This window comes from Salvia splendens, chromosome 3, assembly GCF_004379255.2.
Source record: "Salvia splendens isolate huo1 chromosome 3, SspV2, whole genome shotgun sequence".
Classification (NCBI taxonomy): domain Eukaryota; kingdom Viridiplantae; phylum Streptophyta; class Magnoliopsida; order Lamiales; family Lamiaceae; genus Salvia; species Salvia splendens.
Genome location: NC_056034.1, coordinates 5445555 through 5473351, shown reverse-complemented (window position 1 = coordinate 5473351; position 27797 = coordinate 5445555). Strand labels below are relative to the sequence as shown.

The following is a 27797-nucleotide window of genomic DNA, read 5'->3' as shown; positions in this document are numbered from 1 at the left end:
GAGTTAATGGATCTTGGAAGACAATTATTGGGGAGGTACCAATATAAAACAGTGTTCACAAGTTTATGTTTTCACTTTTCATCGCGGTGTTGTGACAGAGAGGATTTTCGATGACAGTGATGCTTGTGTGTTTGCTTGTAAATATAATTATTCTATGTTTATAAAGGCTGGACCTGCCTTTTTTTCATGATTTGGTACGTGGATACTGAGCTTAAGATAGCCACAAGCTATTTAACAGAATTAACGATGCTAATAATATGGATTATGATGAAGTGAAGTTTTGCAATGGAGATAGGAACACGATATACAAACCAATCACTTTTGTGGGCTTCTGTATTTGTGAGCCAATGGATGTCTAATCATAAATTGTGTAAGAAGACAGCTTCAGGATTGTGTTTTGAATATAAATACATGTGTAAAAAGAATAATATTGGTCATTTATTGTGTGAATCACATGTTGACTGTTGTCTTTGAATTTTGGTGAGGCTCAACTAAATATCTTCTAGAACACATCAGGTTATATTGATAGAAAACTTATGCAATGCAGGAGACAAGTTCTTCCATCTGTCCCTTATCTGTTGGATTCTGTTCAGGTATAAATTCTTATTTTCTGCAATAAATAGTTGGTCATCTTTCTGATTAGAAACAATGGAATATATTTAATTTTCCAGATATCATTAAAAAAATTTATGTTGGCTACTGATCTACATATATAGGTAGAGGGGACCTTCCCAGATGGGACAAAGTTGATAACGATCCATGACCCTGTAGCATGTGAAAATGGAAATCTGGAGCTAGCGTTGCATGGCTCTTTTCTTCCAGGTGATTATATTGATTATTAACTTTTCTGGCTATCCAGTGCACTTAATTCAAATCCCAATCAAGAATGTATCAGTAGCTCAAGAAATAGAAAAAAACCCCCTTCAGATGCAGAAGTTGATCGAACTAAAATTGGTTGCTTGATGGCTGTCGTTGCAAAAGAAGTTTAGGTCATCATACCCCCCCCCCACACACACACACAAATGGGATAAGTTTGTTTTTTACTGTCGGGAAGGAATGTTGGTTGTGTGATTTTTCATTGGTTACATGGAAATTTCTAAAACGCAGGACTTTCCTGTGAAATTAGCTATAACTAGGTTTATTAACCTCTGAAGAGCTAGGTAACGTTGTTCTATCAAGTGTCACTTCTCCTCAGACTTCATGTGAACTAAGGTTTTATCCTGAGGAATTCTGTATTCAAGAACATACTTCCTAGAATGTTTTATAAGTTTAGCTGTGTGATCACCAATATTGCAATCTAATATTCTAATTGGTGCTTCATCCATTGACTGTAGAAGAACTGGCCTGATTTATTGAAGTAAAGTAAACTAACTTGGACTTGTCTCAACTTGCTTCATGGTGGCGGACAATTGGCATGAAGCAAGATGTTCATCATAATGACCTTAAGTTCATATAATTAATCAAAGTTACTTAGACTTACCTCATAGGGCTGGCAATTTATAAGAAAACTAGGCACAGTAAAGTTCTTGGCCATGGATATTTTAATAGTTCATCTGTTTTGTTTTGTGAAGTTTGTCACAAATCCATGCATGAGACAACTTTACCAGGTATCTCACACTGTGATGATTATCTGAACCCCTAATGCCTTAATTAAATAGTACAAAAAATGGCTTTTTCGTTAAAAGTCATTAGTTCATTACTATAATTAACCAAGTTAGTAAGAAAACACCAAAGTTATCTCCATTTGTTCTGTTTTCTCATCTTCTTTGTAGCAAGCTATTTTACATGAAATCTGATGGCTGTGTTTTTTCCCCTGCAGCTCCTTCTCTAGACAAATTTCCCCCAGTTGAAAGTTGTAATATACCTGGTGAATTGATATGTGGACCTCAACATCTAGCCATAAACTTAGGAAGGAAAGGCGTGGTACTCAAAGTAACTAACACTGGGGACAGGCCTGTTCAGGTAATTATATCTGTCACCACATAGAGATCTATCAAATAGTTGAATTTAAAGTTTGTTTATAGTAAGATCACTTAAATGTTTTAGAGTATTATAGTTTTGTTATAACTAAGAAGATTGTAGAGGTAGTAGGGATCATTTAGCAAAATTAGTGAATAATTCAACTTTACACTAGGCAGACCATTTGGTTTAATGTGATAAATCCAGGGGGCATGGGAGAGATCCTGGGTCAGGGTCACTTATTTCTCTGTCGTCCAAAATATTGTTTTGAGATAAATTTAAAGTTTGTTTGAACAATTTCCTTATAAATTTTCTTGTCCACCAGCTTGAGATAAACATGTCGAACTCCATAGTTGATTCTATCGTTCTCCAAATCGATACCAAGAAGGGCCTTAATCTATAAGGAAATGCAAAAAAAATTGTCATTCCCTTCCACCCCCATTTCATTCCATCATACCAAGAAGGGCCTTAATCTATAGGTAAAGAGGACTTGACTGATCTATTTGTCAGTTATGTAGGAAAACACTTATTTTATTCTCATTTGTTTCATCCACTGTTAAGTTTGTTGTAAATGGATCCTTGGAATCAATCTACTCATCATTCTTCAGAATTAAATTCTTTTCATATAAAAAAGGTTGATGGTAAGCTTCATGTACATAACCGGAAACAATGTGATGGGTGAACTTACGAAGTGTAGCAACCAATCTAATTGACTGCCACCACTTTTTGTTGTAGCTTTGCATGTCCTAATCTCTATATGATGAACATCCATTTTCTTCCTCCGTCCACATGCATGAAAATGAATTACAGTACAATTTTTTCTTGCTTTTTGCAGCCAGGGGACACAAAAAGTGTTTCACTTGTCAGCATCAGTGGAAACCAGATTATAAGGGGTGGGAATAATCTTGTTGATGCACCAGTTAATGATTCCGAAATCACATCTGTGATGACAGCTGTACATGAGCAATATGGTTTTTCAGAAGAAGCAGATGCTAGGTCATTGATATTCTGCTTTTTGTGAAGTTCAAAATATGATTTTCTTTTGAAAAATTGCTTTCGTATCGTGATTCTAAACCCACAAGTTTTTTATTTGTATGTTGTGCAGGGAATTTGTGACCGAAGAAGGATCTTCTGTCTCTCATTCAATGTCTCGTGACAATTATGCTAATATGTATGGCCCTACCACTGGACAATTTACTTGCAGAAATTTGAAGAGATTTTGCTGTGTATGTCGATGAGAGTGTATTTGGTGGTGGAAAAGTTCTTAGAGACGGAATGGGGCAGGCTTGTGGATATCAATCGTGTGATTGTTTGGAGACTGTAATAACAAATGCTGTAGTCATTGATTATACAGGGATTTTCAAGGCTGATATAGGCATCAAAAATGGTTATATTACTTCTATTGGTAAAGCAGGCAATCCAGATATCATGCATGGAGTGTCAAATGACATGATTATAGGAGTGAGTTTTAAGTTTGATTTAAGCGTCAAGTTTTATAATCCATCATATGTTTATATTCTGGTCAGGTGAATACTGAGGTTATAGCTGGAGAGGGAATGATTGTTACTGCTGGAGCAATAGACTGTCACGTACATTTCATTTGCCCGCAATTAGCTTTTGAAGCAATAACAAGTGGTGAGGTTTTAAGTAATGACTTATGTAAACTTCATTTGGGTCACAGAATGGCTTTTGCAACTGATAATATATGTTCTTCTAATCGCTCATGGAAACATATGTCTGTTATAGCTTTTTACCTTTCACACCAAGGAATGCTCCTATGGGGTATATCATTAGCTAGCTGTTATCGAGTTTAATTATCTCATTACCTTTTTCTAGTGAATAATGATGCTGATTGGACATACTGCTATGTTACTGTTGAGATTGCCATTATTTACTATTGGTGTTTTAGGAAAGCAACACCCTCGGTTCGAAATTGTTAAGAGTCAATCCTGACCTTTACATCTTTATTTTTTACTTAGTTATTTGAATAATATGTAGGCATCACTACACTAGTGGGAGGTGGTACAGGACCTGCTCATGGGACACTTGCCACGACTTGTACTCCAGGACCATTTCATATGAAGCTAATGTTGCAATCAACAGATGACATGCCTCTCAACTTTGGTTTCACAGGAAAAGTTATTCCTCTATGTCATCAGATTGGAATCTATGACTGCCACTGGATTTCTTATTGTCTGCTTAACCATGTTTCTCTTCCATCAATTGTAGGGAAATTCTGCCAAAGAAGAGGGCCTACATGAAATAATCAAAGCTGGAGCAATGGGACTGAAGCTTCATGAGGACTGGCAAACTACTCCGGTTGCAATTGATAAATGTTTGACTGTTGCAGATTTATATGACATTCAGGTGGTTGCTTCCTCCATAATCAGATTAAGCCTCAAGACATGCAACCCCTTATTTACTCTCTATAAATATTTTAGGTTAATATTCACACCGACACGTTAAATGAATCTGGATTTGTTGAGCATACAATTGCTGCATTCAAAGACCGTACTATTCATACTTATCACAGGTAAATAAATCTTGCATTTGCTTTGACTAAGCTTGTTTGTGCACATCTCTTGTTACCAGTGAAGGCGCGGGTGGTGGTCATGCTCCAGATATTATCAAAGTTTGTGGAGTAAAAAACGTTCTCCCCTCTTCAACTAACCCGACCCGTCCTTTCACTATCAATACTGTAGATGAGCACCTCGACATGCTTGTAAGAAATCACCATGACTAGTAATGCTTTATGGTTAGAATGTCACCAAACAGAAATAAGTTGGTTTTCAAGATGATCAAAATATATTCCGCAGATGGTCTGCCATCACCTGGACAAGGATATCAAAGAGGATGTTGCTTTTGCAGAGTCACGGATTCGTGCTGAAACAATTGCTGCAGAAGACATTTTGCATGATATGGGAGCCATAAGAGCATCCACAATGGCGCCTAGCGCACCGCCTAGCCGAGCGCCGGCGCTAGGCGGTCGCTAGGCGAACCATTGGAGAAGCCGAAAACCGCCGAGCGGTTTTTCAGAAATCAATTTCGCCTAGCGCTAGGCGGTCGAAAACCGCTGGGCTATGCGCTGGGCGATCCGCTCGGCTCCATTGCAGTGCCCGGATCGCCCAGCGCATAGCCCAGCGGATTTTTTTTTTAATTTTCGAAACACTATATATACGCGATTTGCACTTCATTTTCATTCGCACCACTTGTATTAACGAGTACTCTCTCTATCTTAATTTCTGTACAAGATCAACACCGAGAAATGGATCTGAACAACGAGCCTAGTTCAGGGACGAGCGGTTCTCAAACTCCCCCAATCCCCGTTGGAGGCGGATGGAATCAGATGCCCGGGTACTACAACATGTACCCGTGGCAGCAGATGCTACCCGGGATGCCGACCGGAGGAAGTCCGCCGGGGGGATTCCTGGTGATGCGGGGTTGGACACCCAATATGCAGATGATGCCGGGGTGGGCACCCAATATGCAGATGATACCCGGGGGAGGTTCGGCGACGCAGGGGACGCCGGGGGGCGTACCGGCGACGCAGGTGACGCGGGGGGACGCCTATCGCCCCAGTTTTGATTTTTTGACTGCTTCGTCGCACACATCGACCCCAACGGATGCGCAGTTCACGCCGAGCGGTTTTGATGATTTTGCGTTGTCGGATTTGGGGTTTGATAGTCTCGGAGTTCCGGAAACTCCCGTTCAAACGGGGGGAGCAGTACAGGGTAGTGGCGCCCCAAAGAAGAATGGCAAGGGAAAGAAGGTCGGGGAGTCGTCGCAGCCGGGTGGGGATGATCCCACGGTACGGAGAAGGTGGACGGACGAGGAGAATGTTGCGCTGTCAAAGGCGTGGGTGATTGTTTGCGACGATCCTCTTGTTTCTAATAACCAGAGGATCGTCAAAGTGTGGGGCAAGGTAGCAGCAGCCTACCAGCTATTTTGCCCGAGGGGGAGGCCACACAACGGGGAGGATTGCCGGAAGGCGTGGAACCGAATCAGGGCTGCCGTCCCCCGATTTTCGGGTTTGTACGCCAACGCCCTCCGCATGCAGAGTAGTGGCCAAACGGAGGACGACTGCAGGAGGATAGCGGAGAAAGCCTTCCCCCAGCCCGGGTTGTATAAGGACTTCACCTACTGGAACTGTTATCTTGTGCTGAACGACTCCGAGAAATTCCGAGTAGGTGTCGACGCTGGCTGGCCGAAGAAGCAACGATTGAACTATACCGGGGATTACAGCGGCAGCAGCGGTGGTTCCCACGACCTCCCCGAGACGGACCAGGTGCTCCCCAACCCTCGTTCGTTCGGCCGCCGACCTCGCCCCGCTGGGCAAAAGCGGGCGCAACGGGAGGCGAGGGGGTCGCCGGGTCCAGTCGGCATCCCCCTTTGACTGCCAGTCTACAGAGGATCTCAAGTACTTCGCGCGTCAACAAACACGCCAGATGATGGTGAAGACGTTAGCCGAATGGCGAGCGGCGACGGACCCCCAGGAGAAGAGATTTCTCTTCACATTGCTCGAGAGCATGAATGACGATCTGCGTGGAGGCGGCAGCGGCAGCGGTGGTGGCGGTGGCGGTGGCGACGGCGACGACGGAGGCGAGGGAGCCGACGTGTGATTTTTTTTAAGCAATGTACTTTTTCGATTATGAATGTAATTTTTTTTTATTAATGTACTTTTTAAAAATTTTTGTACTTTTTTTAATTTATTGTACTTTTTTTAAAAATTAAAATAGTATTATTAATGTTTCTCGTAAATTAAATTCCGTATATTGTGTTATTAGTGATGTGGCTATTGATGTGGCTGGGCTATTTATGATATGGCTAGGCTATTTCTGATGTGGCAGGAGGATTTTTAGTATTGATGATGTGGCAGGAGGAGTTTGTGGCTGGGCTATGGCTGGGCTATAACCATTGTGGATGCTCTAAGTATCATATCTTCTGATTCACAGGCAATGGGCTGCATTGGAGAGGTTATCCTTAATCCTACACTTTTTTTAATTCGTTGTCGAAACTCTTACTAAAGACTGTATAAGTATGGATGGATTTTGCGCTTCATGTTCTAAAGAATATCTTTTTTGTCTTTTACGTACTCAGGAACATGAGTATGTAAAGGATAGGGTTTTGAGTGATCAACCTTCATTTTGAAGGCTATAAGAATTTCACATTTGGAAAAACTGCTCACATTACTAGTATTCTATTCTTGGCTGGTAATTTGTAGAACTTGGCAGACTGCTCACAAGATGAAGTTAATCAGAGGAGAACTTGAAAGCAGTACACCCGGAAATGATAACTTGCGTATCAAGAGATACATCGCAAAGTACACAATTAACCCTGCTATAGCTAATGGTTTTTCTGAATATGTTGGTTCAGTTGAGGTAAACTAGCATTAACTGTAATAATCTTCACACTTATCACTTAATATACTCATGTTTTTGTTTATAAACCAAGAATTTATCGCTATAACTGGGTGCAGGTAGGAAAGCTAGCTGATCTTGTTATATGGAAACCAGCATTTTTTGGAGTGAAACCGGAGATGGTGATAAAAGGTGGCACAATAGCATGGTCTGACATGGGTGATCCAAATGCAAGCATTCCAACTCCAGAACCGGTAACTCAGATGATGACCATTTTGGTTTGGACCTCTTGCTTCGTATCCATTTGTAATACCAATTGATATCCAAGAATGCTCCACTTTAAATGAGTGCATGTTATTATAGGTGAAAATGAGGCCAATGTTTGGAGCTTTTGGCAAGGCTGCAAGTTCCAATTCAGTTGCTTTTGTTAGTAAGGTAAACACCATGTCTGTCTCCTTCTCTACAAATGCGAAGATAGAGTTATTTTCTCAATGTTTTTTGCTTTACATATTACAGGCTGCTTTAGATGCCGGAGTTAGAGAGCAGTATGGACTGAAGAAGAGGGTGGAAGCAGTAAGCAATGTAAGAAAGTTGACGAAACTCGACATGAAGCTCAACGATGCCCTTCCACACATAACGGTTGTTGATCCAGAGACCTACACTGTGACTGCAGATGGCGAGGTTCTTACCACTCTTCCACTTTCAAGAAACTACTTCCTTTTCTAGCTCTCATCCATTTTTTCAGGTACCATTCCTGCAAATAACAAAATGATACATAACCAAGTCTCCAACTGATTCATTCCTTTCTTAGTATTTTTAATATCAAGTTTATTTCAATAAAACAATGTATTTTATGCATTTAATTTTAATGATCTCAATGTGATACAGAATTGAGTGACCACTGCGATGTCACCACATAGGAATGTGGATTGCAAACCAATAAACTGCTGATAATTTGACCATTCAACAGAAGCTTCTGTCTCGCCATGATTATTTATGACCATAACTCTCAATTGGGCTCTATAGATATTTTGAATTTTCTTGATATTAACATTATTTTTCCTATGTAATGCTATGGAGCACGATTGGCATCTTGAATTCAAATTCAAATTCAAATTCAAAATGATTAAACGAGCAAAGAAAAGTACTTTTATTGCTTTCAGAATTATCCAGAAATTGCGAAATTGAAAGTCCCCAAATTTTGAGCAGATAAGTTTCATATGAACAAATATTCAATTTCCGGAAATGTGATGTTGGAGTATTTTATACCCAGTTCATGTCTATTTACAGTATATTTTATTTTTTGAGATACATTATAGGAAATTATGAAATGAATATATCTACATAATAATGAAACTACTAGTACAAAGACTAAACTCATATCAAAATAAATTTGAAAAGCTGGTGGGAATTAAAAGATAACATGATATGTAGTGCTGTAAATTTAGTAGAAAATGGTGGACCATGTATTGTGGTTGGAGCTGCCATATGATGTTTCCTTTTCAATTGCCAAAAACATGGTATATTGAGAGCTATTTTATCTCATAAACAAATGTGCTCTATCCTCCATTTCAATGCATAAGTTTTTCGGGGACAAACGCTTCTTAATGACCATTTATGACAAATTTTGTGGAACAATGTTTCATTATGTTTTGTTAATTTTAGTTTGATGTCTTAGAGCATCCACAACCGTGCTCTTGCCAGCGGCACGGTTGTGGGCCCGGGCGATACTATTCATGCCTGCTCTCTGGCAAGAGCACAACACCCACAACTGTGCTCTTCCGCAAGGACGAGCACAATTAATTTAATATTCAATTAAACATAAACATTTCCATAATACTAAAATTCATTAAAAATCACAATAAATATTACAAAATACAAATAAAATTAAAAAGACATAATTAAAATCCTAAAAATTAAAAATTACATAATTAAAATAATAAAAATTAAAAATTACATAATTATTGGCTAATATTACCCGAGGAAGACTACTCATCCGGCGGCAACAACCCCAATTGTTTTTGGAGACCCACTATCATGCCCTCGTGCGTTTGAAGTTGCGTGGGGGTCATAGTTGACCTATCGGTCATATTGAGTTGGGCCAAAAGGGCCCACAACGAGTTGTTCGGGGGTGGAGGTGGAACATAGGGTGCGGGTTCGGGGGCGGGGGCCGATGGAGTCGCGGAGCGTCGGCGCTTGGCTGCCGCCTTCTTCCTTCCTTGCGGTCGGCGTTGGGAACCGCTTGGTCCGGCGTCGGGGCTACCCAAGTTAGCTCCGGCGAGTTGGCTAGCCACTTCTTCGGAGCCGGAGTCGGATAGGGATACCGACCTTGACCGTTTGGAGGAGCCGCTAGAGGAGGATGTTACGCCTCCCAGATACCTCGGGTGGAACCGCGTTTCCTGCCAAACGTTGCGGTACTTGAACGACTTACTGTTCATGGATTGGTATGTGCTCGGCGCCGCAGTGATGATGTCGACCTCGCTCCGGCCGCTCCCGGCATTCCGCGACTCCTGGAGGAAATAGCCATTGAACTTGCCAATTTCGTCGTTGGCTCGGCCGATGCAGTTGCGCACCATACTCTCGTTGCGCTCGATCGTTCCTGGCGGCCGGTTTGCATTGTACCGGCGAGATACGCACCACCAAAAGTGATCGCCCGATTGGTTCGTGCCAACACCCGCATCTTCGGAGATTTCGAAGTACGCCTTGAACAATTTATCCATCTCCGCCGGCGTGTACGGTGTGCGGACACCGCTGCCGCGAGTAGGAGCTTGCGGAGGTTGGGAGGGGGCGGTCGGCCTAGGCTCCGGTGTCCACCCGTATCGTCCTTCGGAGGCACCTTGGTCGTCGATTGGGTATGGACGGTAGCCACCCGGAACGGCCGAATCTTGGGTTTGAGGAGGGGCCGAATATTCCATTTCCGGACTAGGAAACGGTTGTGAACCGAACCATTCGGGGTTCCAACCGTGGGAGCCCGTAGGGTTATCGCCTTGGCCGGACATAGTGATGTTGTAGGGTATGAGAGAATGAAGATGAAAATGGATATGAGAGATTGAAGATGAGAATGGAGATGAGAGAATGATGATGAGAATTGTGTAGTTTGATGTGAATTTTTGGGAGTGAAATTGGGGGTATTTATATATGAAAGTGTGTATTTTTGGCGTAAAAAAAATAAAAAAAAATTTAAAAAATGGGAAAAAACGGTTATAAACGGATATAATTTTTTTGGGAAGTGAATTTTTTTTATTTTTGATCGGGTTTTTAATTAAAAATCGATTTTTTTTAAAAAAAAAATTTATTTAAACCCAACGGCTATGCCGTTGACGAATGAGGGCGCGCCACGTCAGCTGCTCGCTGGCACGGCGCTGCTCGATGCATCGAGCAGCGCCGTGCCAGTGGCGCGAGCGCAGCGGTGGCTGGTGGCGTCCGTGCCAGCGGCGCGGACGGCGGTGGCGCGCCGTTGCGGATGCTCTTATCAATACTCAATTATCTTTTCCTATGACAAATTCCAAAAACACATCTAAGAGTAAAATTGGGTTGATTATATATTGAATATTGAAAGAAAAAGAAAAGAAAATTAACCGTCAATTTTGTTATATATTGGCGTGTTGTAATAAATCATAATTTCTCTTACCATCATCCTAAACAATGCTCTACAAAATAACAAATGAATAACTAATCGAAATAATTACATCCTAGTAGTATTATTTTATAAAATGAAATAAGGTTATCTTCAAATATTGCTGACCTTTCTTTGAAATTTTACTTACCAAAAAGAAAATTTTACGTATCAATGATTGACATCAAAGTTACTTTTTGACCTTTTTCATTTACTTTATATTCCTCGTAGTACTAATTTTTTCTTCTTTTCTCAAACCAATCTTTTGCCGATTTTTTTTTCTCTCTAATTTCAATCATTACTAATTCTCCAATCTTTGTTAAATTGGTTTTCATATGTGTTGAGAAAAGAGATTATTAAGTCCCAAGAAGATGCATGAGTTCCAAGAGTATTGGGAAATAAGAATAGCATTTATTGTGATATATGGTTCCTAGATACATTTATGTCTAGACTCCTATTTATACCCATGTATAATGTATCAAAAATCATTCAATGAATTCAGTTATTCAATCCAATATCCAATATGGTATCAAGAGCAGAAAAAAAATCGATCCTTGAACCAATTCAAAAGTAGTTCTTTGGAACTCAGATTTTTCCTCGTCACAGTTCCATACCCTTCCCAAACCAATCAGCCAAGATCAGGCAACAAACCATCTCTATCCAATCTCAGAAAAAACCATGCAGCAGCCCCTGTTGCAATAAAAACCAAGATCAAGTGAGTACCACATCCTCAATGGCCAACAAGACAATTGAAACAGTTTCAATCGGAATCAAACTAGATGGGAAAAACTTCCCAATCTGGTCGAAGTTGATGCGCGTCGCAATCGGAAGTCGACAGAAGCTCGACCACATCGAAGGAGAGAAGGCTCCCCCCCAAACCAATGATCTAAAATTCCAAGAATGGCAAGCATCCGACTTCACAGTTTTTTCGTGGCTCATCAACAACATGGAACAACGACTCGTGCTGCAGTTTGCTCAACATCAAACTACCAAGGCAATGTGGCGGAGCCTTACAACTACGTTTGGAACCAGAGTTGATCTAGTCCAAGTATACGACTTGGAGGACAGAACCAACAAACTCCGACAAGGGAACGACTCCCTTGAAGCCTATTGGAGCGAACTCCAGAATCTCTGGGTGGGGATGGACAACCGTAAGCCATGTCCCTACAAATGTTGTGAAGAAGCAATCAATACATACAAAAAGGAAACAGAAACAAAGAGATTATATCAATTTCTATCCGGATTAAACGAGCTATATGATGGGCTCCGGAGGGAGCTCCTAAAAGAGAATCCCGAACCAACCGCAGAGGATGCATTCGGAAGAGTAAAACAAGAAGAATCTAGGGAGGGGATTTGGAAACCAGCCACCCAAACCCTAGATTCGGGAATAGGCGGCGGGTTCGGTGCGAGACAACCACCACCACAACTCCAATTCCGAGGAATCCAGTCGCCTCCCCAAAGCTCATCGGCGCTACCACCGTGAGGGAACTCCAACAATCGAAAGGGAGTTGACAAATCAAAACTCTATTGCACACACTGTGGGATGACCAAGCACACCAAGGAGACGTGCTTCAAACTCGTCGGCTTCCCGGAATGGTGGGAAGATGGACACAAATCAAACAAGAACAACACCGCCAAGGGAAAAATCGCCGTCGGGCGAGAAGTAGCAGACGGGAGCATTTTCCTAGCTGGCAACCAAGCGGCCACCGGCGCTGGGAACGATGGCAGTCGTCTGATTGGGAGCTCAGTGGCGGGCAGCTGGTGGGGATATGGTGGAGGAAGCGGAAAAGAGGAAGAATTGGCTAAGGCTTCGTATACACACTCAGTTGAAGGTAAAGGGTTTGGGGCTTTGCCACAAACCCTTGTTTTTTCTCCCTCTCTCAATTTGTACCCCAAGAAAAATGGTTTATTAGGAAAAGAACCCCAAGTCACCCCAAAATTGCAAAACATGCCCTTGATTCATGCTGATATTCCAAAAACACCCCTTATAGAATGTAGAAATCATTTTTCAGTCCTAAATAATGATTTCGATATTTCCATGGCTTGTAAAGTAAAAAAATCAGACGTTAGGGATGAAAGAGGGTGGATATTTGATTATGGAGCAACGGATACTATGTCATACGATAGGGCTGATTTTGGGAAATGAACAAAGTCAAAAATATATATATATCGAGACAGCGGGAGGAGATCTTGTTCCGGTTGAAGGGGCAGGGACTATTCAAATATCTCCAACACTGAAAATTGCTAATTGTCTTTATGTTCCCACGTTATCACAAAAATTGATGTATGTTTCCCATGTAACACGAGAACTCAACTGCAGACTCCTAATGCAACCGGATTGTTGTTTTCTACAGGATATTCGGACGGGGATGGCGATTGGGCGTGGCACTGAATACCATGGGTTATATTATGTGGACGAGGTAGCTCAAACTGGCAGAGGGATGTTGGCTCACAGACCTACGGAACGAGAAATGTGGTTATGGCATAGGCGGTTAGGACATCCGTCCTTGAGTTATTTAAATATTTTATTTCCGAATTCTCCTAAAAACTTCATTTTTGAATGTCAGACATGTGTTTTGGCAAAAATCCACAGACAATCTTTTAAATCGAGTAATACTAGGGTTGATTCTGTTTTTTCTTTAATACACTCTGATGTTTGGGGTCCTTCGTCAATAGTTGGGGGAAATGGATTTCGATATTTCGTTCTTTTTATTGATGATTGCACTCGCATGACTTGGGTATATTTTCTTAAAAATAAATTTGATGTTTTTTCAAAATTCTCTAATTTTTATACTATGATTCTTACCCAATTTCAAACCAAAATCAAGGTCCTTAGATCCGATAATGGGGGAAAGTATGTCAACACTAAAATGAAAGATTTTTGTGCTGAAAAAGGTCTTATCCATCAAACATCATGTGCCTATACTCCGGAACAAAACGGGGTAGCTGAGAGAAAAAATCATGCAATCCTAAACATAACCCGAGCCCTTATCCTTGATTCCAAAGTCCCAAATTTTTTCTGGCCTGAAGCCGTAGCCACATCTGTATATCTCCTCAATCGTCTCCCCACCAAAATTCTCGACCTTAAAAACCCCCTCCAAAAATTATCCACCATGTCTAAAATACCTCCTACCTTGTCCCTCGAACCTCGCATCTTCGGTTGTTCGGTCTTTGTCCATATCCCCAAACATGAGCGTAACAAATTCTCACCATGTGCAGATAAGTGCGTTTTCATTGGATATGGGGCTCATCAGAAAGGCTATAGGTGCTATAATCCAAAAACCCGCCAAGTTATCACCACAATGAACTGCACTTTCTTAGAAACTGAATTCTTTTACGCCACCCAACTTCCAAGTCAGGGGGAGAAGGAAATAAATACAATTGACTCGATAAGTTGGCTGCCTATGCCAAATAATCACTCCTCTACCGAAGGACTACCAGAGCCAGCTACATCTGTCGCCGAGCATGCCACGAACACACCCCAACCTATGGAGCTAGGTGACACCCCAACAGTACCCGTTTCGATATCTGAGGTAACCAACCCTGAGAACTCTGTTAATATTAGCACTAACAATGTTGCTACAGAAGGAGAAGAGAGAGAGATTATAGATGAAGACACCGGACAGTACATTCGACCTATCCGAAGTACTCGTGGAATTCCACCCAAACGGTACTCACCTGAAAGAATGGGTAGAAGGTCAAAATATCCAGTGGGAAGTATGGCAAGAGCAAACTTAACCAAACTAGCTAGGGCATTTGAAGCAGCCCTCTATGGAGAAGAGGAAATTCCACAGACTGTAAAGGAAGCATTAAAAATCAAGCATTGGAGGGATGCAATGATGGTAGAGCTAAAAGCCCTGGAGAGGAATAAAACATGGAAAAAGTGTCAACTTCTAAAGGGGAAACGGACTGTAGGTTGCAGATGGGTTTTTACTATCAAACGAAGACCAGACGGGTCCATCGAGAGATATAAGGCTCGCCTTGTGGCTAAAGGGTACACCCAGACATATGGAGTGGATTACTCTGAGACATTCTCGCCCGTGGCAAAGATGGATACTATCCGAGTATTACTCTCTATTGCAGCAAGCAAAGACTGGCCTCTTCACCAGTTTGATGTAACTAATGCTTTCTTACATGGTGAACTAAAGAAAGAAAGGGATAAAGTTACATGTTTGATAATCTATGTCGATGACATGATTATTACTGGAGATGACTCTAAGGAGATAGAGGAGCTCAAGAAGAACTTGGCCACATAATTTGAGATGAAAGATCTAGGGGCACTTAAGTACTTTCTCGGGGTCGAGGTCTTGAGATCGAAGGAAGGGATCTTCATAAATCAGAAAAAATACACTTTGGATCTTCTGGCAGAAACTGGCATGATGGAATGTAAACCTGCATATCACACCAATTGCAGTTAATCATGGGCTTCAAATCACAGAAGGAGCTCAACTAGCCAATAGAGAAAGGTATCAAAGGTTAGTTGGAAAATTGATTTATCTTTCACACACCAGACCGGACATAGCATATGCAGTAAGTGTGATAAGTCAATTTATGCACCGACCCCAAAGCGATCACCTTGAAGCAGCACTGAGAGTTGTTCGGTATCTCAAAGGTACCTTTGATCATGGAATAATGTTCAGACGAAGTGAGCATCTGGAAATCCATGGATATACAGACGCCAATTGGGCTGGAAACCCAGTTGACAGAAGATCCCCTTCGGTGTACTTCACATTTGTTGGAGGGAACCTTGTTACATGGAAGAGCAAGAAGCAAAAAGTCGTAGCACTATCAAGTGCAAAGGCAGAATTTAGAGGGATCAGAAATGGATTAACTGAGGTACTGTGGCTGAGGAGATTGTTGGGTGAACTAGGTTTTTTATCACAGAAGACGTGTCAAATTTTCTGTGATAATAAAGCCGCAATCAGTATCGCAGAGAATCCAGTCCAACATGATCGGACGAAGCATGTTGAAATAGATAGACATTTCATCAAAGAGAAAATTGAAGAGGGAATTGTTGAGTTCCCATTTGTTCGATCTGGAGATCAACTTGCAGACATTCTGACCAAGGCAGTAGGAACAAGAAACTTTGCAGAGACTCTTAGCAAGTTGGATATCGGGAATCCCGTTAACCAACTTGAGGGGGAGTGTTGAGAAAAGAGATTATTAAGTCCCAAGAAGATGCATGAGTTCCAAGAGTATTGGGAAATAAGAATAGCATTTATTATGATATATGGTTCCTAGATACATTTATGTCTAGACTCCTATTTATACCCATGTATAATGTATCAAAAATCATTCAATGAATTCAGTTATTCAATCCAATATCCAATAATATGCACCAAGTTAGTATGAGCTACATGTAATTTCAAACAATTTCAACAAAATTAATAGTAATAAAAAAATAGTGGGGTGAGGGTTTAAACCCATCCTTCTAGCAAGTACGTTCACTCACTACTGTTTTCGTCACGAAAAATAGACTTTATAGTACATGAAGCATTATTAGAGTAACTAAAATGAGCGGAGGAGTAGTATTTAGTAGTCCACCAAATGTTAACTAATAGAGTACGAACCTGCAAGATATAATATGATTTAAATGAGAGGTTTACGATCAAATATATCCATCAATGATTTTATTAATTTTATATCTTAATTTTGGAAATTTGTCTTGGAGTATATAATTGTATCAAGGGTTATTAGCCTGTAAATACATGAACTTTCAATTTTTTCTGTTTTTTTCCCAAAACTTTGTTTTTTGAATATAAATACATGAACTTTCAACTTTTTTGTTTTTTCCCCCGATTCAAAATTCCGATCAAATTGAAGATGATGTGGAAAATGCATACTTATTTTATTATCTATGTGGCAGAAAATGAGAATAAAGAAAATCTGACATGGATAAAAAGGAAACTTTGTAATTAAACTTTCTGATATTTCCCCAAAACTTTTGAAACTTTCTGATATTTCCCCAAATTGAACGAAACTTTCTTGCATTTCCCCAAACTTTCTTCGCTAAATTTAATGTTAATATCATGAAAATTTACAAAAATAATTATGATAAAAAAACTCATTACATTCCATCATTTTTTCATTCAAATTTCTTCATAATTCCATTACACTTCAAAAATTCATCATTTTTCCCATCCAAATTCAACAATTTCACAAAACAAATATCACCAAAAACTAACAAAAAACTAGTACAATTTTTTTTATAAAAGAACTTGCAAAGAAAATTCCACAACAAAATAGCTTAGTAGGCTCGAGTCGAGGAACACGAAAAGAGCATCCACAAGTTTTTTGTTCACAAGGGAACGATGATTGATTACAAGTTTTTTTATAAAAAAAATTGTACTAGTTTTTTGTTAGTTTTTGGTGATATTTGTTTTGTGAAATTGTTGAATTTGGATGGGAAAAATGATGAATTTTTGAAGTGTAATGGAATTATGAAGAAATTTGAATGAAAAAATGATGGAATGTAATGAGTTTTTTTATCATAATTATTTTTGTAAATTTTCATGATATTAACATTAAATTTAGCGAAGAAAGTTTGGGGAAATGCAAGAAAGTTTCGTTCAATTTGGGGAAATATCAGAAAGTTTCAAAAGTTTTGGGGAAATATCAGAAAGTTTAATTACAAAGTTTCCTTTTTATCCGTGTCAGATTTTCTTTATTCTCATTTTCTGCCACATAGATAATAAAATAAGTATGCATTTTCCACATCATCTTCAATTTGATCGGAATTTTGAATCGGGGGAAAAAAACAAAAAAGTTGAAAGTTCATGTATTTATATTCAAAAAACAAAGTTTTGGGGAAAAAACAGAAAAAACTGAAAGTTCATGTATTTACATGCTAATAACCCTTGTATCAATTATACACCAATCTTTTCAAATATAATCAATTTTATCTTCGTATTTCACTTCAATGTTTGATCCGTGACATGATGTGTCGAAGGCTGACTTCTTATTATTATGTTGCGAAAATGCACAAATTCGTTAATGTAGAATGAAGATCTTACTCGTGGTATTGATTGATTTCGTTTACCATTATAGCAACGCTTGTAGCATGTCATTTGTCCTCAAAATTATAGTACTAATATAAAGTGATGCCATGTTTTTATTAATTTTTGTAATTGTTTTTTTAAAAAAATCAGATAGTTATATGAAATGTTGATTTAGTGAAAGACTATGGGTTCAAAACTAGCTGAAGGTGGAGGTCTTATCATCTGTCAATTGCCAAAAGCAATGCTCCAAAGTCCAAACAATTGTACCTTGATAGCTACTTATCACACGAAATATAAATGTATGCAGTGCAGTGCCCCTCCATTTTTAGTGCACGACCTGCAACTTCTTTTCAATTTATTTTCACTTTATGTAACTCTCTTTCCTTCTTTCTTTTAGTACTCCATAAATCGGCTACCATATCATCATGCATGCACTTTGTGATGCGAATGATGATATAATTGCAAAATTTGACTTTTATAAAAACATGGGGCAGACTTAAATTCGATCTCTGCCGTGATTTATTTGTTAATTTTGTCACCAAAACAATCATATTCGCTCATTTCCAAATTCTAACCAATATTCTACGACAAGCAAGAATCGTAAAGTTTCCTCAATTATTTAATGATGGACTAGAAATTTCGATAACCTTATTTAATTAAATCTGATAGCTATCAGAGGGTTATCTTCAGACTTCAGATTTTGGCTTTATTTATGATAATTGATTGAATACAACTAAGGTGCAAGATCATCGAGATCATGCACATCGACTACTATTTACTACCAACAGACATGGTATACAATTTTTAATATTGACTGAATAATTTTTTATTTGCTAAAGTTTAATCAACTCTTTCCTATTATTTTAAAATATTACTATTATATACAAGGAGAAGAAAATAAAGTCTTGTTAATTCTCATTACCTGTGAATTGACTAATTAATGTAACCCCAGTACACACGTGGAATTTAAATATGTTACTTTTATTTGTTAGATGTGAAGTCTGATCACTGACTTTCTTGCTTAGGTGTTTAAATGGATAGGTGGATTCATTACAATTAACTTATTATATTATTATAACTGGTCCCGACAATTTAAAACAATTTATTATGTTTTTCCCTTTTATCTTCTGTATAAAATAAGATATTTAAAGTTTTTATTCTAACTCACAGTTCTTACATGATTGATGTAATTATGCTCTTCTTTATTCACAATAATTAGTTATGGTGGCGTTTTATTTTATTTTAATTTATGCTTGGATTAGGCATGCAATGATGTCAATGAAAATATCAAAATTACAAATAAAATAGAAAAAACCATCTCAAATATAATTAAGAGAGAGTTCATTTAGTTTATAAATCATGCATCAATAATGGCCTTATACAATCGAAAATGATAGTAGTAAGTAGTAGTATTTTTCCTTGAATCTATTGGATTTCATTAATCCACTAACTCTTAATCTTCGATCGATTGAAAGCTTCTTAAAATCTGATAAAATATCATTATGTATCTGAAACTACTCAAATGATGATGCACGTATTTATCAATTGTCACATGATAAATATATCCTGCACGCCTTCTCTTATCTTTTATTGTTTGTTACGCGCACTTTTCCATTATAACAGTCTCTACATCTTTACATCACAAATTACACAAATCTACATGCTACATCACATTCACATATTAACTAGTAGTACTAAAATATAACACTAAAGTATTAGTGAACACAAGTTTTAAACAACAATTTAATATTCGCAATTATTGTTGTCAACTACTGCATCCTCTCAGTTCCCACGCAATCACACCAAAATAAATTAAAAAATGACTTCCAAATCAACTATAGAAATAAATAAATAAATAAAATATGGCTCGTGAAAACAATAGGTCACATTCTTTAAAAAAATGCCCTGTTTGCAATGTAAATACTCCCATGCTCAAGTCTCAACACATTTCCCACTTCATTTCCCCACTGCACAAATATGCTCACAGCTCAGGCCAGCCCCACCACTCTCCGGCGGAGGGAGCCCTTCCCCGCCACCTCGAAACAACGAAGGCTGACCGTAAATCCCTCCACTCTCCGGCCCGGCAGGCAGCATGTGATAAGGGCTGTCATCAGCAGTGGAGATAGCAAAGCAGGAGTGGAAATAGCAGATAAAGCTGTGGAAAGTAATGGAGCTTTAGTGTCTTCTTCAAGAAGTGGAGGTGTGAGTGTGAGAGCAGTGATCAGGATAAGGAAAAAGATGAAGGAGAAGTTGTTTGACAAGATTGAGGATCAGTGGGATTCTTTCCTCAATGGGATTGGGAAAGGGATCTCACTTCAGCTCATCAGCCAAGAACCTCATCTTGGTATATTTCTTGATCACTACTTACCTTTTTCTTGTTGAATTTTCTCACACCATATTCTTCTCAGGCAAGAGTGATGAGACTTTTGTGAGAGGGTGGTTGCCTAGAATATCTGACAATCCATATGTGGTGGAGTATGGAGCTGACATGGTGGTGCCAAATGATTTCGGCCAGCCGGGAGCTGTTGTTGTGACCAATTTCCATGAGAAAGAGGTGTTCTTGATGGAGATTGTGGTTCATGGCTTCAAAGAGCCAATATTCTTCACTGCTGATACATGGATTCATTCGAAGAAAGACAATCCTAAGAGTAGGATAATATTCAAGAATCAGGTAGCCATATATAGCTTTACTTGTCATTGTTCATAGGAAATTTAACCCCACTCTATCACTTCTTATACTCTTTGTGGTGGCAGGCTTACTTGCCGTCTGAGACCCCACCCGGGCTCAAGAATCTCAGGCAAGAGGAGCTGCATCGTGTTCGTGGCGATGGGAAAGGAGAGAGGAAGATGCACGAGAGGATATATGATTATGATGTGTACAATGATTTGGGTAATCCTGATAAGGATGAGGAGCTAGCCAGGCCGGTTGTGGGCGGTGAAGAGAGGCCGTACCCTAGGCGATGCCGGACTGGTAGACGTCCCTCTTTAACAGGTATGTGTTGCCCTGCAATGCTGTCGGTTTTGTTGCTCCTCCTGTTTTTTATATCACTGACTTTCTGAAATCTTTTAATTAGATCCCGATACAGAGAGTAGAATCGAGAAGCCTGATCCGGTGTATGTTCCTCGTGATGAGACGTTTGAGGAGGTCAAGCAGAGCACATTTTCTGCTGGAAGGTTGAAGGCTGTGCTCCACAACCTTATACCATTGATCGTTTCCAAATTGGCTAGTTCGGACATCCCATTCACAAACTTCTCGGACATAGATAACCTGTATAATGATGATATTCTGCTGCCAAAAGAAGCCCAAAATAATCACCTCCTTGCCAATCTGATGGATCAAGTGATGAATGTTGGTGATAATTTGCTGAAATACGAAATACCAGCCATTATTAGGCGTAAGCACCACTCTCAACAAGGACATGCTTTCTTATTTTGTTAGGGAAAAATGTGAATCTTGATCTATCTTTTTTCTCTCAGGTGACAGATTTTCATGGCTAAGGGATAACGAGTTTGCTCGTCAGACTTTGGCCGGGGTGAATCCTGTTAATATCGAGCTACTAAAGGTATTGTTTTAGCCTGTTTTTGGTTGAGATAGGATGCATTACCTTTGTTTATCATCAGCAATAAATTGAAACTGGAATTTGATTTCAGGAACTTCCCATTTCAAGTAAACTAGATCCTGAAATATATGGCCCTCCGGAATCTGCAATCACAAGGGAATTGATCGCCAGAGAGCTTAACGGAATCAGCGTTGAAGAGGTAAATCATTTTGTTATTTACTGTGACATGTGAGACAAAAAAAAATTATCATAACAAGTAAATTGACTCTGTCTCCTGCTGTATTCTATTCACAGGCAATGAAAAACAAGAAGCTGTTTATAATTGACTATCATGATTTGCTGTTACCATTCATTGAGAAGATGAATGAGTTGCCAGATAGAAAAGCTTATGCTTCCAGAACTGTCTTCTATTTTGATCAAGGCATTCTTAGGCCAATTGTCATTGAGCTATCACTCCCTCCAACTTCTTCGTCTCCCAGGAACAAGAAAATTTATACTCATGGGCACGGTGCCACCTCTAGCTGGATGTGGAAGCTGGCTAAAGCTCATGTTTGCTCCAATGATGCAGGCGTTCACCAACTCGTGAACCACTGGTGCCTCTATACTTCATTTTGTTAGTCATCCTAACATAAATACTATCAAATACTAACAACGGGTTATTTTTTTCAGGTTGAGGACTCATGCCTGCACGGAACCTTATATAATCGCCACTCACAGGCAGCTAAGCACAATGCACCCAGTCTACAAACTACTGCACCCACATATGCGCTACACCATGGAAATCAATGCCCTTGCAAGGCAAAGTTTGATAAACGGCGGTGGAGTCATAGAGGCTTGCTTCAGCCCTGGAAAGTACGCCCTGGAGATAAGCTCAGCCGCCTATGAGAGCCTGTGGCGGTTTGACAGGGAAGCATTACCCGCAGATTTAGTTCACCGGTAGAATTTCTCTCAAAACCATGAACTCAGTCAGGCCCCTTTCCTGATTGTTGCTTTGTGTGTTATATTGATGAACACATTTCACTGTGGAACTTATGCAGGGGAATGGCTGTTGAGGATCCCACCATGCCTGGTGGTGTCAAACTTGTGATCGAAGATTATCCTTATGCTGCAGATGGGCTTCTCATATGGGCTTCCATACAGGAATTGGTAGAATCCTACGTTGAGCACTATTATTCCGAGCCAAATTCCATCTCATTGGATGTGGAGCTTCAGGCCTGGTGGAATGAGATAAAAAACGTGGGGCATTATGGCAAGAGAAATGAATCGTGGTGGCCTAACCTCAATACACAAGATGACTTGTCAAGCATACTTACAACCATGATTTGGACTGCTTCTGGTCAGCATGCAGCTATTAACTTTGGACAATATCCGTTTGGGGGATACGTACCTAACCGTCCAACTCTCATGAGGAAACTAATCCCTCAACCGGGTGACTCTGAGTACGAAAAGTTCCTTCACAACCCTGAGTACACTTTCTTGACTTCATTGCCCACGCAACTCCAGGCAACAAAGGTTATGGCTGTCCAAGACAGCCTATCAACACATTCTCCAGATGAAGAGTACCTGCATCAGTTGGACCAGATTCACAGGCTTTCCTCTAATGATCCTCAAGTTCACAAGTTTTTTGAAAATTTCTCTGTTCAGTTAGAAGAGATAGAACGAATCATCAATCTACGGAATAAGAATGTACAACTGACAAACAGAACTGGTGCTGGTGTTCCTCCATATGAATTGCTTCTTCCCACTTCACCTCCTGGCGTTACTGGTCGTGGTATTCCCAACAGCATTTCCATCTGACTTTGTGGTCCGGTGTTGTGCTCTAGGGAGTGTCTATATCTGCATCTATTAGAATAGGAGATAAAACAAGGCTATCTATTCACTTTCAACAATCAAGCTATATTCCTCCTTTGCTATTCCTTCACTCGTCATTTTGTTACAAAATACTCTTTGTGCATCTAGATAATACTCAATGTATTGCATCTTTATGAATACTCTTTGTGCATAGATAATAAGCTCATTTTGTTAGCAAATACTCTTTCTTCCTCTTTTCCTCTCTCTGAAAATTAAAAATTGAGAGTAATGGCAGTTTGAGAAGATTAGGAGCCAACGGTTGAGGAAAAAAGGCATGAGTCTCAGAGAATGCTGCTATCTTTAGGGAGTAGAAAAGAGTGGTACTTGTGAAAACGACTGTTCATTCCTACTACTACTAATCTACTCCAAAATGCACCCAAGCTATGTATCTATAGATTGTGATCAGTGCCCAGATACTTCTACTGTCCGCATACCAATTCAATTTCTGATAATATCAAAATAATATTCTCGTGCAAGTGAACACGCCATACATAAGATCTTAATTATATAGTTTATATATATGGATATTATCAAAATCGAATATGAAAAAGGGTTCAATATGAAGAAGGCTTGCATGGCAGATGGACACTGTAAGCCCCATCAAAGGGGCTTAAATCTCCACCATGGTCATCGCATATGGTGTTGCACTCGATGTTGAGCATCCGTATTAGCATCAAGGTGTCTCTTTGTTGCTGCAGCTCCTGAATATGAAGAAAATTTTTGTTCCTTGAATTGGTTATCGGGATTTTTTATGAATCGGAACATGATTTGCAAAAACTTATCACTATACATTTACTGATCTTGATGAATGAGAGGCCAGGCATGCTGTTCTTTATATCTACAACTTCATAGACGTCGCTAAACCTTGTCCTAGTTTACCAGAGATGACAGATTGAGGACCTATTCTACTAAGGCTGGCCGGCGCACAAAGTCTCAGATCAAGAACGATCCTGTTTTGGATCTCAAGAAACTTTTCTCTGCTATACAGAGACTAGATTCATGATGCACCATTTCAGAAAAATGAACGAAATACTGGAGGCAAATTTTATGTTTACAAAAACAAAGAAGGAGAAAACTGTTACAGAGGAATTGTCCTGTGGTCACAATAAATTTTGATTTTTATCTTTTCATCATATATGTACCTTTGTACTACCCTTTCTCTTAAAAATAGAAATAAAAGACAGATACCACTTTAGTAACTCTAAACCAAGTCTTATCCTGCTTGAGTCAGATTAAACTTATAAGCATTGCTGTAACCGATCCCAGAATCGCACCAGCAGCAACCTGAAGTTAAACAATGAACATCGTAATTAATAAGCGATCCCACTTAATTATAAGAGCCACTATTTTTTTATCTAAAACTTCGAAATGCTCATTTATAATCTACAATTGAGTATTTGGTCATTTTCTAAGGTTTCAACTTTCAAGCAAGGTAAATACTTGGTTTTGAGCAATAAATTGGTCGCTGATATATGTAGCGCAAGCAGAGTGCATATGGCTAGTAGAATTGGGGTGGAGCATAATTTATTGGGAAATAAGTGTATCAATTCACATTATTTAAAAATAGCAATACAGATTCAGGGAATGTTATTCAAATAATTCAAAGCATCACTTGAACCTGAGTAGGCGTGTGACCAAGAAGTTCACGTAGCGGTATGCTCTCAGCAAGAGGGTGCTCGGCTGGAAGTTCACATAAGATCTGATTTAAAACCTGATACATATAATTTAATTAGGAATCTCTGGATGCATACAAACTCTAGTTTCTGCTCTTTGTTACTAACATATTTATCGCAATTGTGTGTGTGTGTGGATGGGGAGGGGGGGGAATTGATGAAGTATCTTGTGTATTTGTGCAAAGCAACCTAGATGTGCATAAAACAAACTGCATCAGAAACTACAAACCTCTGCTTGACGTCCAGCATGTAATCTCACACCAGTTGCATCGTACATCACCTGTCAAATATTGGCCGAGTAAGACCGTGAGTATATTATATGGAAGCTTGTAACTAAACATAAAATTTGATTGTGTAAGTAAATGTTTATGTCAAAGCTCGAGCATGAGTGAAACTAGTGCTCAACTGTCAAGTGGATAAAAAACAAATAAACAACATTTTAAGCCCATGCATCAAGATCTACTAATATGAAATCAAATGCTAGTGTTACCCTCACCTTTAGGTTTCAATCCTCAGCAATTATGAGTTGGTATAAAAAGTTATTTAGTTTTAGTATTCTTTATAAATTAATTCCTAAGATTTCATTTTGCATAGAAGTATTTGGTTGGCAATTCAAGTCATAAATGAGAATAGATTGCCATGAAGGTGGATAAAAAAGGAACGGGTATGGGATTGGGAAAGGGAAAGTCTCCAGACAGCACTCATTCCTTGTGACACATCTCCCACTTCCCCATACTCCTATACCAAGCAATCCCCCTTACTTTTAGTTCTACAGAATTTGAGTAAATACATTTATATCCTTGCGCATCATGTACAAAGCCAAAAAAAAGTAATTTTTTGCGCAAGATGTGGTTTCCAAGACTAATACAATTATTAACATAATGTTCAGACTATGCTATAACGGAACAAGAGAACACACCACGGATGCCAAGACTAATGCAGTTGCAAAATGTGGTCCTCCAAAACCCTCTTGTAGACCAACACCAACTGCAAGAGCAGTTACTGTAGCTGAATGTGATGATGGCATACCACCAGATCCAATAAGTTGCTTTGGATCCCACCGGTTTTCCTTATACCTGGATAAATACAACGCTCTTAAGACTTCCAAGATTACAGTTTTGGTTAATGTTATAGTACATTGGAAGGGGCAGAGTGGGGATGCCCTCATATACTTTTGACTTAGACAATATTTATAAAAATAGTAGAACACTTTAGAGAAGAAAAACAATTGAAAAATGCCAAAGAAATGCCGCCTTGCTATCTAGAGAAAGAACCTGCATTTTCTCTTTTATGAACAAACTCTGATATAAGGGCCTGAATATTTTCTTTTAACGTTAAAATGCAAAAAACTTCACCAAAGATATCAAGCAATCCATGATTGTCAATGGTGGTGTTTACAGATACAAAGTGTTATAGAATATGAGTATCCACATCGGTTGTGTGACATAGTCTAGCTTAGTCTCTTGTACTATATATATGTGGGCTATGTTGAGTAATGAAATATACCTACTACTCTTCTCTACTATGTCTATATACTTCTCCACATATATCTATATTTATTGTTCTAAACTTTGATTTGTTTGGATGAATTCTGCATCTATTCAACAGAGATTGAAAGTAGCTGGAAATAGCTAACTCCTCACCAGCATAAACATAGTACTATGAATAGACTCATCTACCAAGTTGTGCCCATAACCTTATAGAGGCCTAAAAATCACAATCAAGAGAACAAAAGAATCTCCATAACAGTAATTTTATTTTCAAAAGTTTCAAAAGAGACCAAATCACATTATGTTCTAAAATGCAAATATTCAGTTTAACTGTGAAAAAAAAATCAGTGTCTTGTGAGGCTCATCATCTACTTGCACATCTTACAAATTAAACACACAAAATAATCATATAGTTTCTCTCTCTCTCTTTCTCTTTCGCACACACACACACACAAACCCCAACACACCCAGCAGTAAGAGCGATGCAATTAGGGATTCTAATATTTCAGATGTTGTAGAAATTAGAAAAGGGCAAGATCAATGCCCTAACAATGATGAAGAAGAAGAAGAAGAAGAAGAAGAAGAAGAAGAAGAAGAAGAAGAAGAAGAAGAAGAAGAAGAACATACCAGACAGTAAAGAATTTAATGGCCTGAGCAATAGCGAAGCCAAGAAAGGCAGACATCAACGCAAGATTTGTAAAAAGCGCCCATATTCCAGTCGCCGCCGCCGCCGTTGATTCTTCATTCAAGCCCACTGTTGAACCCATTCCCCCCAAATCAGCCCTCACCATTTCTCTCTCGCTTTTTCTGCTCCTCCGATTAGTTGTAATTAGTGATTTCTATATCAGTGGGCTTCACGTAGTAGCTCTTATCTTCTCAATTTCAACGAGGGGCCCTTAATTTGGATGGAAATTGCACATTCAAAGTCGATCTTGGGAAGCAAAGCAGCAGCTGCGTATACAAGTTAACTGACACACGGGTTGACAATTAATATATACTTATTTCTTTTCCTTCCTTTTCTTTTCTTTTCTTTTCTTTTCTTTTGTGAGAAATACGGAGTATATGAATGAATATGCCACGTAATTATATACTTATGGAAACTGACATAGGCTAGATGTATAATAATGTTCATTATCAAAATTGAAGAAATATATAAAAAAAAAGTTATTCAAATATTATTGGTGAAAAATAATTTCTCATTTTAAAAGGAAAAATTACCAAAAATAGAAATGACATATAATTATATAACATACCAAAATGAAAATAGTAAGAAGAGTATATATTTATATGGAC

General features: G+C 39.1%; 2 protein-coding genes and 1 pseudogene across 2 annotated transcripts; 2 read left to right on the top strand and 1 right to left on the bottom strand.

Moving 5' to 3' along the window:
* The first annotated feature begins 536 nt into the window (after nt 1-536).
* Nucleotides 537-8328, top strand: LOC121796463 (annotated as a pseudogene).
* Nucleotides 8329-19815: 11487 nt separating this feature from the next.
* LOC121794535 (lipoxygenase 6, chloroplastic-like) lies at nt 19816-23535 on the top strand. The gene is made up of 9 exons (XM_042192737.1): nt 19816-20274; nt 20339-20601; nt 20685-20922; nt 21005-21325; nt 21408-21493; nt 21582-21689; nt 21785-22083; nt 22160-22426; nt 22528-23535. Exons 1-9 carry the CDS (start codon nt 19908-19910, stop codon nt 23285-23287), a joined length of 2709 nt encoding a protein of 902 aa, XP_042048671.1. The 5' UTR covers nt 19816-19907; the 3' UTR covers nt 23288-23535.
* An 816-nt stretch (nt 23536-24351) lies between these two features.
* On the bottom strand, nt 24352-27487 carry LOC121794536 (uncharacterized membrane protein YuiD-like). Its single transcript, XM_042192738.1, has 5 exons — nt 27132-27487; nt 25934-26090; nt 25244-25294; nt 24960-25052; nt 24352-24625 (listed from the first exon to the last, which is right to left on the bottom strand). The coding sequence occupies exons 1-5, from the start codon at nt 27293-27295 to the stop codon at nt 24569-24571; spliced, it is 522 nt and encodes a 173-aa protein (XP_042048672.1). The 5' UTR covers nt 27296-27487; the 3' UTR covers nt 24352-24568.
* Between the last annotated feature and the right edge of the window lie 310 nt (nt 27488-27797).